Raw genomic sequence first — 11,804 nt, forward strand, 5'->3', positions numbered from 1 at the left:
GAATTTCTAGTAGAACTATCAATAAAATATACCAAAATATACCTTGTAATTTTAAAAATATACTGTTATCTTAAATCATATTCCTCGATTGTGGTGTTCTCTTTGATATTACTGCCTTTCTCTCCTCATTTTTGCGTCTCAGGTGTGAGCACAGGTTTCCCACAGAAATATATCAAAATAATATACGTTCACACTTACAGATACTGCAAAAATACAATCAATCAGAAAAAATTTTATTTTATCATTGTGCCAGAAAAAAGGGTGCTGATATTGCAAATTTTAATTGCTGATTGCTAATGATGGTTGTCCGCACTGCCGCCATGTCAGCGGACTCAAGACATGCTGCGCGGGCGAAAGAACACGGATACAGTAATGTGAAGGCGATTGGTGGTGACCACGACGAGGTCACGCCAGAGGATGAGGATGATCGCGAGGAAGGCGAAATTGTCGATGATTACGAGGTGATAATATCCTCGGAGGATGAAGAGTTCAAGCTGCGTGCACGCATCGAGCAGCTGGAGGAGAACAACAAGGATGTGGAGCGCATGGATATGCTGGCCGCAAATTTGGCAAATCAATACAGTAAGCAACATGTAGAATGGCATATGACTGACGTGTATGTGTGTGTGTAAGAGTGTACGGGTAGGTATACATGTGTTTGTCGTACGGCTTCTCCCATGGGAGAAGATTGTAGAACTGCGACTTGTGTTCAGGCTTAACAATGTAATGCCCAAGGGTCGAATTCCAGGCATAGTTATTTAAGATTAGAATTATTTCGCCCCCACCTTTCACTCGAAATAAGGTTTTTGCTTACGTTTTGAATTACAGACTATCCGGAGCTGGAGGAGCGAACTTTGCGCCTAACACGAACATCTTCCGTCCTTTTGCTTTCGGACGTGTCTAGCCCCTCCGAGGAGGAATACGATACGCAGCGCCCATACCACAGATCAGACAACAGACGCATCGACAATGGCAGAAGGAATGGTAGCCAGCATCCAAATGGTGACTACAAGAGGCGCAACAGGCCACAGCATCTACGCAGTCGCCAGCAAGCACCGAGCTACAAGTACCATCAGCATCAAAAGCCACCGACGAGCCATCATCAACATTATCAGCAGCAGGATGCCATATTGCTGGACTCATACGATAGCCTCACAGACGAAGAGAACTGCGAGTACGATGTGACGTCCGAGAATGAGGGCGAACATGTGCTGGATCTGGAGCGGCTGAAGCTCAGCAGGGACAAGCTGCGAGTGGCATTGGCCAGAGAGGAGCGCAATGATATGCTCGGCCAGTACAAGAATAGCCTCAGGGAGCGACTGCGGTATCCGCTGCGCAAGTCGCCCAAGAAATACTCCACAAAGAACGAGCGGCTCTCGCCGTCTGCACACAAACTCTCTGATGATGAACTCTGCCAGGAGGAGGAGGAGGAGGAGGAGCATGCGATTCAGCCGGCTGAAGCAGCTGGAGAAACCGGGGAGCTAAAACTACGTCTGATAGCCCTCAAGTCTGCCATCCTCAAGAAGCATTGGGCACGAAAGAAGCGGGACGCGGAGCGTGCCTACTCACCCACGGATATGATAAACCGCGTCCATCCCACAATCAGCAACACGGACGAAATCGATGACCTCATGGAGATCAGTCCAGCTGCCTCGCCCGAGCGCGTAGCGAGTCCCTTTCGCATGGACGATGCTGTCGACACGAAATCGGTGGACATGGATTTGGCCGAAACGGACAGCGATGAGCAGAGGGACAGCTGGAACACGTGGTCGAATAATTGGAACTCTTTGGACACGGCTGGCGGCAGCTGGCGCTGCTTTATGCCCAACAATTCGCTTCCGCCCGTCTCCATGCCCATTGTGATAGACGAGGACGACGATCTGTATGAAGATGAAGAGCCACCACCACCGCCGCCATTCCAAGTTCCGCACATGCATCTGGATGAGGATGCCCGCGATGCCATGCATCTGGTGGATGAGCAGAATTCCAATCACAGCTCCCTCACATATACTCAATCCGTGTCCATGGAGAACTCGGAGACGCAAACGAAGAGTGTGGAGAAATCGCAGGCGGACGAAACGCCCAGCGACGATGAAGCTGGCGCCTTGCGCGCCCTGCTTCTCTCCAATCTAAAGACAGCCAAGGGGCCAGCCCCTGCAGCCACGCGACAAGCTCCTCTGCCGTCGTTAGCTCCGCTTCAACCAGCTCCTTTACCTGTACCTGACCCTGCCCCGTCAGTGTTGGCTTTGGCTGTCGCCAAAACGGATTCGATTGGCTCCCACGATTCGGATGATCCGGAGCAACTGCGCTCCCTGCTGCTGTCCAGCATTGCCACCAAAAAGAGCAAAAATTGCCACACACTCAAGTCCCGTCTTAGTCCAGAGATACTCAAGAATGCGGTGCGACGCTTCCAGTCGTGCGCTGGTGAGGCGCATCTGAAAGAGGAGGAAACCGAGGAGCCCCAGCAAACCCAGGGAGACCAGCATGATAGTCAGGAAGATCGACATGATAATCAGGAAGAACAGCCTGAAGAGGGGGAGATAATGGAGGAAGAATTGACAGCTCAGCCCATCGTTGAGGCAGCCACACAGTCCCAAGAGTCAGGCCAAACCTCCATAGAAACCGTAGAGCAAACTCCGCCTGAGGCTGCACCTTTCTTGGGGCTCAAAGATCCAACGTCACCCTCCACTAAAATAATCAAAATTGTAAAGCCCAACAAGGTGATCAACAAGAAGACGACCGCCAAACGTAAACTTCCCACTGAGGAGCAATCCTCCGCAAAACTGAGCTGCCAGCGGCCGTCCACGCTGCTGGTCAAAGAGCCCAGTGCGCCGCTTAAGGTGCAAAGTAGCGTGTCGGTCACGCGACTGGTGACCAGCGTGGATCCGGCTAGCATCAAGGTGAGCAAACTGATCATCAGCCTGGCCGATGACTCGGGGGCGAGCGATGACAATCTCGAGCTGAGCTCGTGCTTTGCCTACTCCAATTACACGGAGAATGCCAGTCCGCTCAGCCTGGCCATGGGCAGTCCCAGTGGCTCCACAACCAGATCGAATACACCCAACTCGGAGATACTAGAATCGGCCGCTGCATCCACTTCCAACCCAAATCTCCGTCGCTCGGTCATGAGTGATTACTTTGAGAAGAAGATCGATGACTACCTGAAGCAGGCGCGTTCCAAGGTGCCCACAACAGGCGCAAATGATGCTAAAGAGGCTGACACACCAGAGAAGACGGCGGACGGTGAGAGGTTGGTGCAAAGTGCACCAAAAGCTGCACCCGCCAAGACGCAGCAGACGAAGAAAACTCCTCTGGTGGGTAGTAGCTGACTTTAGCAGCGATCTTAGTACTCATTTCCTTTCCATTTCAGGCGGTGCGACATTTGCCTGTGGCGTCGCAGAAAGAGTACCTTCGACTGGTCGAACGCATGCAGCTGCTGGAGCAAAAGAAACTAAAGACAGCCAGGAAAGTGGAGACAGCCTCAGGCAAGGCAACAGCTGTGACGTTAGAGGAAGCCACAAAAGAGTCGGAGAAAGTGTTGCCAACGGCTAACATTAAGAGCAGCAGCAATGGCAATGTGAAGCCAAATCAACCGCCCAGGGAGACGCGTCTAAAGTCCTTCGAGAGTTCATTTGCCAGAATCGGGTAGATATTTCCACTTAGATGGGGCTCAGGCTTACTCATCTCTGATTGTGTGTTCGTTGCAGGGGTAGCATGATTGCGAATTTGGAAAAGTCCATGCTGCTGGTCGAGGAAGCTCAGAAGTCGAAGGCGGAGCGCCTGCGATGCTCGCATCGGCTGAAAGAGCTCTACAGCGAGATGCAGGCCGTGAGGCAGGTGGTCAAGCAAGAGGAACAGAAGCTGGCGCGCATACAGCCGGAGATACGGGCCAGCCACGAGATTATCATGTCACTCAAACAGAAACGCAACAAGCTCTATGCAGCGGCCATGGATCTGGGCAAAGGATTAAGGGGCGACCAGTACAGGTACTACCACAACGACAACCAGCAGCCAGAAAGCAGCTCCACGTGGGAATGGTGGAAACAAACGATCAAGCCCGAGCTTCAAACACCACGGAGTTCGGGACACCAGAATATTTCCATGCGATTATAGATTGATTTTTCTTGCAGGTTACTCGACGAAGGCAAGGCGGAAATTACCAGCAAATCCACGCAACTCTCCAAGCAGATTCGCCTCTACAACTCCATAGTTAAATACGATGATCTGAAGAAGTTGACGGAGGAGGAGCTCCAGCCACAGACTGTGATCGAGTCGTCACCACAGGTGGAAAGGGAAGATGAGACGAGTGCGAGTGGAACTGCCACTGAGGCAGCCAGGGAAACGGAGGAGAATGGAATATCGAGAGATATTGCGCCATGCGCAGAGCCAATGCCAACGACTTCCGCCGCCGTGTGCGAGTCCCAACTGATGCCAGATGTGCGTGGATTTCATTATACATATACAAATTGCTTCGTTTCTAATGCTAAGAAAGTTCTCAAGTGTACGGCTGTGTTTCATCCGTGTTGAAAACACTCCCCGAACTGTGTGACCCACAAACAACACTCCCTCCACCCCACAAAAACTCCCCGAACTAACGAAACGGTTGAGTTTATTTTCAGAATAAACCACGAGACGAAACAGAGGCGGTGCAGGAGCCTGAAGCGGCAGCGAAGCCACGGCCAGGACCCTACACCGTGAGCATTATGAGGGAGTTGCGGGAGGAGGAGGCACCAACTGATGCGTATCTGCCGGACTACCGATCTCCCCTCCCGCGGTACTACAGTAGGTGAGTAGAAGCTTCGGATCGTTCGGTTGGCGAAATGTATTTCTGTGAATTTATTCACCAAACCGCAAAGCCCATGTGATGTCCATGCCACCATTTGTCCGTTCGAGCTGATGGGGCGCTGTGAGGATGCGGACTGTTCCTATCTACATTTGGGCCGTCTGGAGGCGACGACAACACCCAGCTGTAGCTCCAGCCCCAGCATTGGGACCGGATGACCAGCTTCAGCTGCCAAAAATCAAACTCTTGCAAACTAACCTAAAAAAAAACAAACACAAAACACACAAACATGAAACAAAAATAACATTCTTAAATAGCGTGCTTGAATTCTGGTAAGTTGAACTCTTCACGCGACTAATATTTAAATGTTGCTTTCAGTCAACGTTAAAAAGAGAAAATTACACAAAGAAAAACAAAATCGTCACAATTGTTGACGGGGAGCAGAGCAAAGGGCACAGCAGCTGTAGCAGCCAAATCAGTGCAAAAAAAAAAAAGAAAAAAAAACCAAATCTTAATCAAAAAACGAAAAAAAAGAACAAAAAAGAAAACCACCGTTACTTGTTTAAACCTTGTTTGTTATTACATTTATATACATCACCTCTCGCACTGTCTCGCGCGTCGTGCAAATTCGATGGAGTTCGATGTTCGATGGCGTTCGATGTTTCGGGGCTGTACAAACAAGCTTGGACCGCTCGAGCGGATGTGCATTTTTTATACCTAACTAGTACGGAATATCAACCTTTTTGGTTTATTACGTTTATTAGTTTGCCACAAATCGAGCGACCAATTTGCAAAAAGGCAACTGCAAGAACTGTATTAATCGTTAAGTTACATTCGCGGTAGTTTCATTGATTTATTTGATTGCTTTTCGATATATTATTGGTAGGAGCTTTACAGCCAATATTCATTTATATTTTCCAATCACTCTAAATAGTCAATTTATATTTGTAATTATTATAAAGTTTTAAAAAGAAAAAGAACACACCTCAACTGAATTTACAAGCAAATTCAGAGCAAAACAGAAACAATTTATGAGAAATTCAATAAAAATAAATCGAGCATTTTGAAAATAAACTATAGCGTTTTTCATGGGTGCTAATTTAGCCTTTTCTTGCTTATTTCTAGATAAATATAATATAATTTAAATACATTAGTTTATCACAGCCAATCCATCTTCCGGGGAGTACAAAATAATTTAATTTGTTCGATTTTGTTCTCGCTCTCCGCCTTCCACCTTAGTAGCCCTCATCGTTGCCGTAATACACGTAGGCGTGACACCAATCCTTGATGCCATCATCGTTGCTGCAGCACATGGGATATATGATCTCTGATTTGGTGACTTTGGCACAGCGCATGCACAGCTCCATTGTGGAGCCATTCATTTCGCACTGCTGCACCTTAATGATGGTCTCCACCGACAGATTCCCATTGTATTCACTGGGATCCACGATCATTTTTGCTTTGCTCTCGTCTGGCGAGGAGGGTCGCGCCCTTACTCCAGGCGTGATTAGGCTAATTAGAAACAGTGCCGCTATCAGCAGTAGTACCTTATTGTAGAACATCTGCAAAGATGATGAAATGAAACATTTAATTAAAATGATTTATGAAATTGATGGTAAGCAACGTGTTGGTTTGCCGCCCGTATTAAGCGGTTGCACTTAAGTTGCAAGTGCTTTATACTCTAGTTCTAGTTAACGCAAGATCAAACATGTCCAGTGCCCAATTTCAGTTGCTTCTGGGCAGTTCGAACAGGTTTAAATAATAGTTCAAATTATTGCCACAAATTGAGGGAATCTGGGATTCAATTAAAATGATATTCTACCTCCGTTAGACGAAAGTCTGCAAATTAAATCAAGTTCATTCACTTTCGGCGATTGACATGTATGTACAGCAGTTGTCATGATAAAGATCCAATAGATAGATGGCCATAGCCTGCGATTCTTCACTTCACTTTTTTTTGGGCTTATGCCATAAATCATTGTTGGATCCTCAATAATCATTTAAGAGTTAACACAATTTTTGCTTACTTTTTGAGTCATTCTGTTGATGGTTTGCTTCCTTTTCTATAACACTTTCTCAGGAGAATACCGCGAACTAAGACGACACTTTGGATTGCTTGAATGTTTTATATATAATGTGCTTTTGGACATATATTTTTGTTGATGCTTTTGCCATGCGAATTGATAGCCTAGCTGCCCGCAACTGGAAATCAGCAATGATCGGGCATTACTTTTTATACCACATGAACTGAAACATTCGAAGCCGTAGCACCCACACACACACACACACACAGAGCACACACACACACACGCGACACACACGATCCCGACAACGGCGAACCACTCACGTCTGCGACTGCGGCTCTGGAGCCTAAAGGTTCGGTTCGGTTCGGTTCGACGTGCGAGATATGCCACGAAGCTCTCGGAGTTCCCACCCACCATTATCAGCGGATGGACTTGTATTTACAGCGACAACACACCGTTGGGCACGCACCGTTATTGAGCTTCGTCAAATATATGTTTTGACATGTGTCCAGAGAGAGCCCTTTGATACTCCGTTCATTCCAGCACCCTCCCCCAAATCGAACGTACATAGAACAAATTTGTTAAGTGTGAAATTTTTGATAATCATTTTGAGAAAACTGCACAATGTTGGTCTGTAGAAGCAAGGGACTGCTGCAGCGCTTACTCAGCGCCGGTCCAGGGAGCACCACCAGCAGCCGGGACTACAAGGTGGCTGTGGTGGGTGCCAGCGGTGCCATTGGTCAACCTTTGAGCCTGCTCCTCAAGCAGAACTCTCTCGTGTCGCAGCTGTCCATCCACGACATGCGCAACATCAAGGGCGTTGAGGCGGATTTGTCGCACATCTGCACCTCGGTGCAGACGAATGCGTACGAGGATCAGCAGCTTGAGGATTGCCTGGCTGGTGCTGATGTGGTGGTTGTGCCCGCGGGACTGCCACGCAAGCCGGGCATGACCCGCGATCAGCTGTTCGAGGCGAATGCGGGCGTGGCGCTGCGCGTTGCCTGCTCCGTCAGCGAGTCCTGTCCTGGGGCACTGCTGGCCTTTGTCACCAATCCAATCAACTCGATTGTGCCCATTGCCGCGGAGCTGCTGAAGGCAAAGAACTCATACGATCCGCGGCGTTTGTTCGGCATCACCACGCTGGATGTGGTGCGAGCCAGGACCTTCGTCGGGGACTTTCTCAATGTGAATCCGGCAAAGGTGAACCTGCCTGTGATTGGCGGCCATGCGGGGAAAACCATACTGCCCATATTCTCCCAGTGCTGTCCGAGTTTCCAGTGCCAGTTGGAGGACATAAGACGGCTCACGCATCGCATCCAGGAGGCAGGCACCGAGGTGGTCAACGCCAAGGACGGTGCCGGCTCCGCCACTCTATCCATGGCCTATGCGGCGGCACGCTTTGTCAACTCTCTGCTGCGTGGCCTCAGCGGCGAACCGGATGTGATGGAGTGCGCCTACGTGGGCTACAAGTCACCTTGTCTGCCCTTTTTCGCCACGCCACTCATGCTCAGTGCCAAGGGCATCGAGCAGAACCTGGGACTGCCGCATTTGGATGACTTTGAGCGGCAGTCTCTCGAGCAAATGCTGCCCGAGCTGGAGCAGAGCATACAGAAGGGTATTGTCTATGCCAAAGAGAAGATGGAGAAGGAAGAGTGCCAGAAAGAGTGCCAAAAGTAATCCCACGCACACACACAGACACAACACTCAACCCCCCCCACAGTGCAGCTCATTCATTGCATTCCTCGGACGTTCGTCGGAACGATCGATCGATCGATCGACATATTTACATACACGAGAGCATGTGCGACACATTCATGTTGCGTAGACACAGACAAGACAATTAGTGAAACATCATGTTGCTGATAGTGAATTTTCATGGGCACTACACACTGATTACGGGACGATCGATAGGCCAGAACTGATGCGACGACGACATCATGATGCAATATGATGTCTTCCCATTCAGAATTCCCTTCCGGCAATAATGCGGAATCTCCCAGCAACACTATTACAGCTCGTAACTCGTAATACACACATGCCCCGGATGATCTCACTGACCTGGGACCATCTTGTTTACGTTTTAATTCATTCAAATTGATGTACATACATACATACATACATACATACATACATACATACATTGATCGGGTCGACACTAATTAATGTCAAAACAATGTCTGTAATTGCACATCAGGGATTCCAGGAAAAAAGTATTGTAAGGCCCCTTCCTTCTAAATACATGTAACCAGAATATTTTTCAATTGTTTTATTGTTCCGCGAACGAGTACATAATTCATAATCACTTCTAGGTATTACTGAAGGTCAGGTTAGACCACGTTGAAAAAGGGCCTGGCCAGAAGCTGCCAGAACGGATCTTTGTTTGAGCGGTTAATAATCTGGAAATGCATTTAAATCTAATGTGAACTTTTGCTCTGATTATTTTCTTAATGAATTAGCATAGCAAATGTATGTAATTCGCTTTTGAAAATCTACGTGCCACAAAGTTGAAATCTAATCGAAATCAGATAGGAATTACGGGGGATTCCGCCAATTGGGGATATTCCTGCTTTATCAATCCAAGGGAGGACTGGGTGCTCGACCCTGTGGGGAGTCACGCAGATCATTACTGAATTCTAGAGTCCATGATTTGAAGACCCAGTTTGAAGTAATTAAGCAAGCGGAATAACTAAACCAGGCAAACAAACAATGCAATTCCACTTGCTGATTACACTAATCGAATCATCTGTATTGTCATTGGCTACAAAGCCAACTCTACTATATGTCAAATCAATCGGAGAACCCAAGAAGGAGGTACTTGCACACACACGAATAAATGCACCAGTTCATTGCCATTGTGAACCAATTTTGCTTTTTGACTATAAACAACAATTAATACCTTGGCCCAGACAATGAACTTTGGAGCCAAAAGATTATAGCAATCAGCCACAATTTCTGTGCTCATTCGAGATTTCGTTTTATTAATTAGGCAGGGAAGCACGCTCCAATATAGTAAGTATTTCGCCAGACAAGTGCTTTCGTTTATCAGATCCAGCACAACACACGAAACATAAATCATAAAAAAATAACAATATAATGATTCTTAAAAAGAGTCAATCACTCAGTTAGTTAGTGCTTCACCTGATGGATTGCTGCTTCGAGGAGCTGTTGCCATGTTGGCCAGTTCCCAGACACACAAGGAAACTGTCGCTCAGTTATTTATAGAGTCAGGCACAGCCACAAAGAGCCGATTGAAGATTGCTCGTGGGGCGACTATAATTATAAATGTTTACAAAATGCCGATCCGGCGAAGCGCCTCCTGCTCCATCGAATCAATCGAATCTCTCTTATCAGAACGAGGTCACCCACCATCGCCACTGTTTGTTTGTCTTCGTCTCGGTCTTCGTCTCCATCCAGGATGAGTAATGGTCATCAGCTGACTTGCATTCGCATGCCCAAGTATGTACCAAGCTACTCACAATCGTGGCACCCAAAAGTTTCATAAATCATTCCACCCACAAGCCTCTCGAGTGCTTTTTGTTTTGTTTTTTGGTTGTGCCCAAAGTCCATCTGCATATTTCATGATGGCGATTCATGATCCGATCCCCTGGATCATTATATTGTACATGTTAATTGGTAGATTTTCCTATCACATCATTAAGTGTGGTTATTGAGCCAATGAATATCCCTTCGACTGGACTTTATGTAAACAAACGTGAACATTGCCAGTTACAAAATAAACTCGTGATAATTTATACAATATATAAAAACAAACCTAAATTATAAGTAATTATTAACATTGTTCAAATTGAACACTGAAAAACATTTTATTTGTTACATTCTACATAGCATAGCAGACAGCGAAAGCAAAGCTTCGTCTCTGGAGCTTTCATTGGTTTGTTGTACCGCTAAATGAGAAACAGCTTTCCAGACCCAGATTCTAGAGCCGTTTGCGGAGAGTCGTTAAGCTGTTTTCTTTGTAGTTCAATATGAGAAATAAAGGAAAAACATTTAATATTTCATTAATGGGAAACTAGGTTGTGATTGCTTTGAACAAAACATTGTTCCACACCATTTGTTGGTTTAGCTTCTGTTCATCAGATCCTCCACGAATGTGAAGCTAACATTCGTATCGAATTGTGGCTTTTTATTGAAAGACCACCGAACCGTCAACATATAATCCCCTGTCGGAAAAGGCAGACGCAAAAGTTCGGGTTTCAGATGAAAACCATTGATGATTTGTGGACCCTGCAAAGGCGATCTCAAAGCTCTTTGGATATAGAAAATATTTCAGCACCTTACCACATACGGACATGAGTGATTAATGTTGGTAAACTCTTTAAATAAGCCATAGACTAAATTAGCAAAGGGCTGATTTCGCTTTCGTATAAATTGACAGCCATCAAAGTTAACGTCGAACAGCCAGGGCTTGTAGCCATTTGCCCTTTTGAAAACTCTGCCATGAATGGTTACATCGTTGGCCGGATGTAATATCGTTCCATTCATATTGAGGATAACTTTGCCTCGACTGACAGCCTTCAAGCGACAGTTGTGGAACACGAACCAGGACTGATTATAACTCTCGCAGACGAAGTTTGTAAGCTTGAAAACTACCGCATCCTGATGGGATCTCTGATAAAGTCAGGACTTATTTAAGAAACATGTTTAGGGATATATTTACACACATTATAATCGAACTTTGAAGCTAGGAATATTCCGAGTAGAACACCGAATATTAGCCTAGACCGCATTGCTTTCAAACTAGAGATCAACGAGCAGGAACTAAATCCCAATGAAACCCTCATCCATCTGTAGACCAGTTAGAGTTGCAGTTGGACCATGACCATCCCATCTCGTCGTCCGTTCATCTAACCGCAAATCGTGTATTTAAACAAGCAGTATTTAAACAATAATAATTGAAATGGAGCGGAAAGTCAACAGATACCTTTTTAATAATGTTCAACCACTTTATTCCTTTTATGGACAAATGATAATAAATA

At 46.5% G+C, this 11,804-nt stretch overlaps 4 protein-coding genes across 4 annotated transcripts; 2 read left to right on the top strand and 2 right to left on the bottom strand.

The window, feature by feature from the left end:
* The first annotated feature begins 192 nt into the window (after window positions 1–192).
* LOC117591244 lies at window positions 193–5,277 on the top strand. The gene is made up of 7 exons (XM_034284426.1): window positions 193–582; window positions 829–3,314; window positions 3,371–3,645; window positions 3,708–3,986; window positions 4,131–4,437; window positions 4,620–4,786; window positions 4,857–5,277. The coding sequence occupies exons 1-7, from the start codon at window positions 297–299 to the stop codon at window positions 4,999–5,001; spliced, it is 3,945 nt and encodes a 1,314-aa protein (XP_034140317.1). The 5' UTR covers window positions 193–296; the 3' UTR covers window positions 5,002–5,277.
* Window positions 5,278–5,875: 598 nt separating this feature from the next.
* LOC117591330 lies at window positions 5,876–6,981 on the bottom strand. Its single transcript, XM_034284554.1, has 2 exons — window positions 6,811–6,981; window positions 5,876–6,345 (listed from the first exon to the last, which is right to left on the bottom strand). Exons 1-2 carry the CDS (start codon window positions 6,820–6,822, stop codon window positions 6,019–6,021), a joined length of 339 nt encoding a protein of 112 aa, XP_034140445.1. The 5' UTR covers window positions 6,823–6,981; the 3' UTR covers window positions 5,876–6,018.
* A 377-nt stretch (window positions 6,982–7,358) lies between these two features.
* On the top strand, window positions 7,359–9,060 carry LOC117591304 (malate dehydrogenase, mitochondrial-like). Its single transcript, XM_034284511.1, has one exon. The coding sequence runs from the start codon at window positions 7,432–7,434 to the stop codon at window positions 8,482–8,484; it is 1,053 nt and encodes a 350-aa protein (XP_034140402.1). The 5' UTR covers window positions 7,359–7,431; the 3' UTR covers window positions 8,485–9,060.
* Window positions 9,061–10,887: 1,827 nt separating this feature from the next.
* LOC117592344 lies at window positions 10,888–11,555 on the bottom strand. The gene is made up of 3 exons (XM_034286036.1): window positions 11,490–11,555; window positions 11,107–11,436; window positions 10,888–11,052 (listed from the first exon to the last, which is right to left on the bottom strand). The coding sequence occupies exons 1-3, from the start codon at window positions 11,553–11,555 to the stop codon at window positions 10,888–10,890; spliced, it is 561 nt and encodes a 186-aa protein (XP_034141927.1).
* Window positions 11,556–11,804: the final 249 nt, after the last annotated feature.

The sequence above is a fragment of the Drosophila guanche genome, unplaced genomic scaffold, assembly GCF_900245975.1.
Source record: "Drosophila guanche unplaced genomic scaffold, DGUA_6, whole genome shotgun sequence".
Lineage (NCBI taxonomy): Eukaryota > Metazoa > Arthropoda > Insecta > Diptera > Drosophilidae > Drosophila > Drosophila guanche.

Coding starts and splice junctions, on each gene's coding strand:
- LOC117591244 (XM_034284426.1), top strand. CDS start 297: ATGATGGTTGTCCGCACTGCCGCCATGTCAGCGGACTCAAGACATGCT. Junction 3,315..3,370: donor AGACGAAGAAAACTCCTCTG/GTGGGTAGTAGC, acceptor TTTCCATTTCAG/GCGGTGCGACATTTGCCTGT. Junction 3,646..3,707: donor AGTTCATTTGCCAGAATCGG/GTAGATATTTCC, acceptor TGTTCGTTGCAG/GGGTAGCATGATTGCGAATT.
- LOC117592344 (XM_034286036.1), bottom strand. CDS start 11,555: ATGCGGTCTAGGCTAATATTCGGTGTTCTACTCGGAATATTCCTAGCT. Junction 11,437..11,489: donor CTTCAAAGTTCGATTATAAT/GTGTGTAAATAT, acceptor TGACTTTATCAG/AGATCCCATCAGGATGCGGT. Junction 11,053..11,106: donor ATCACTCATGTCCGTATGTG/GTAAGGTGCTGA, acceptor TCGCCTTTGCAG/GGTCCACAAATCATCAATGG.
- LOC117591304 (XM_034284511.1), top strand. CDS start 7,432: ATGTTGGTCTGTAGAAGCAAGGGACTGCTGCAGCGCTTACTCAGCGCC.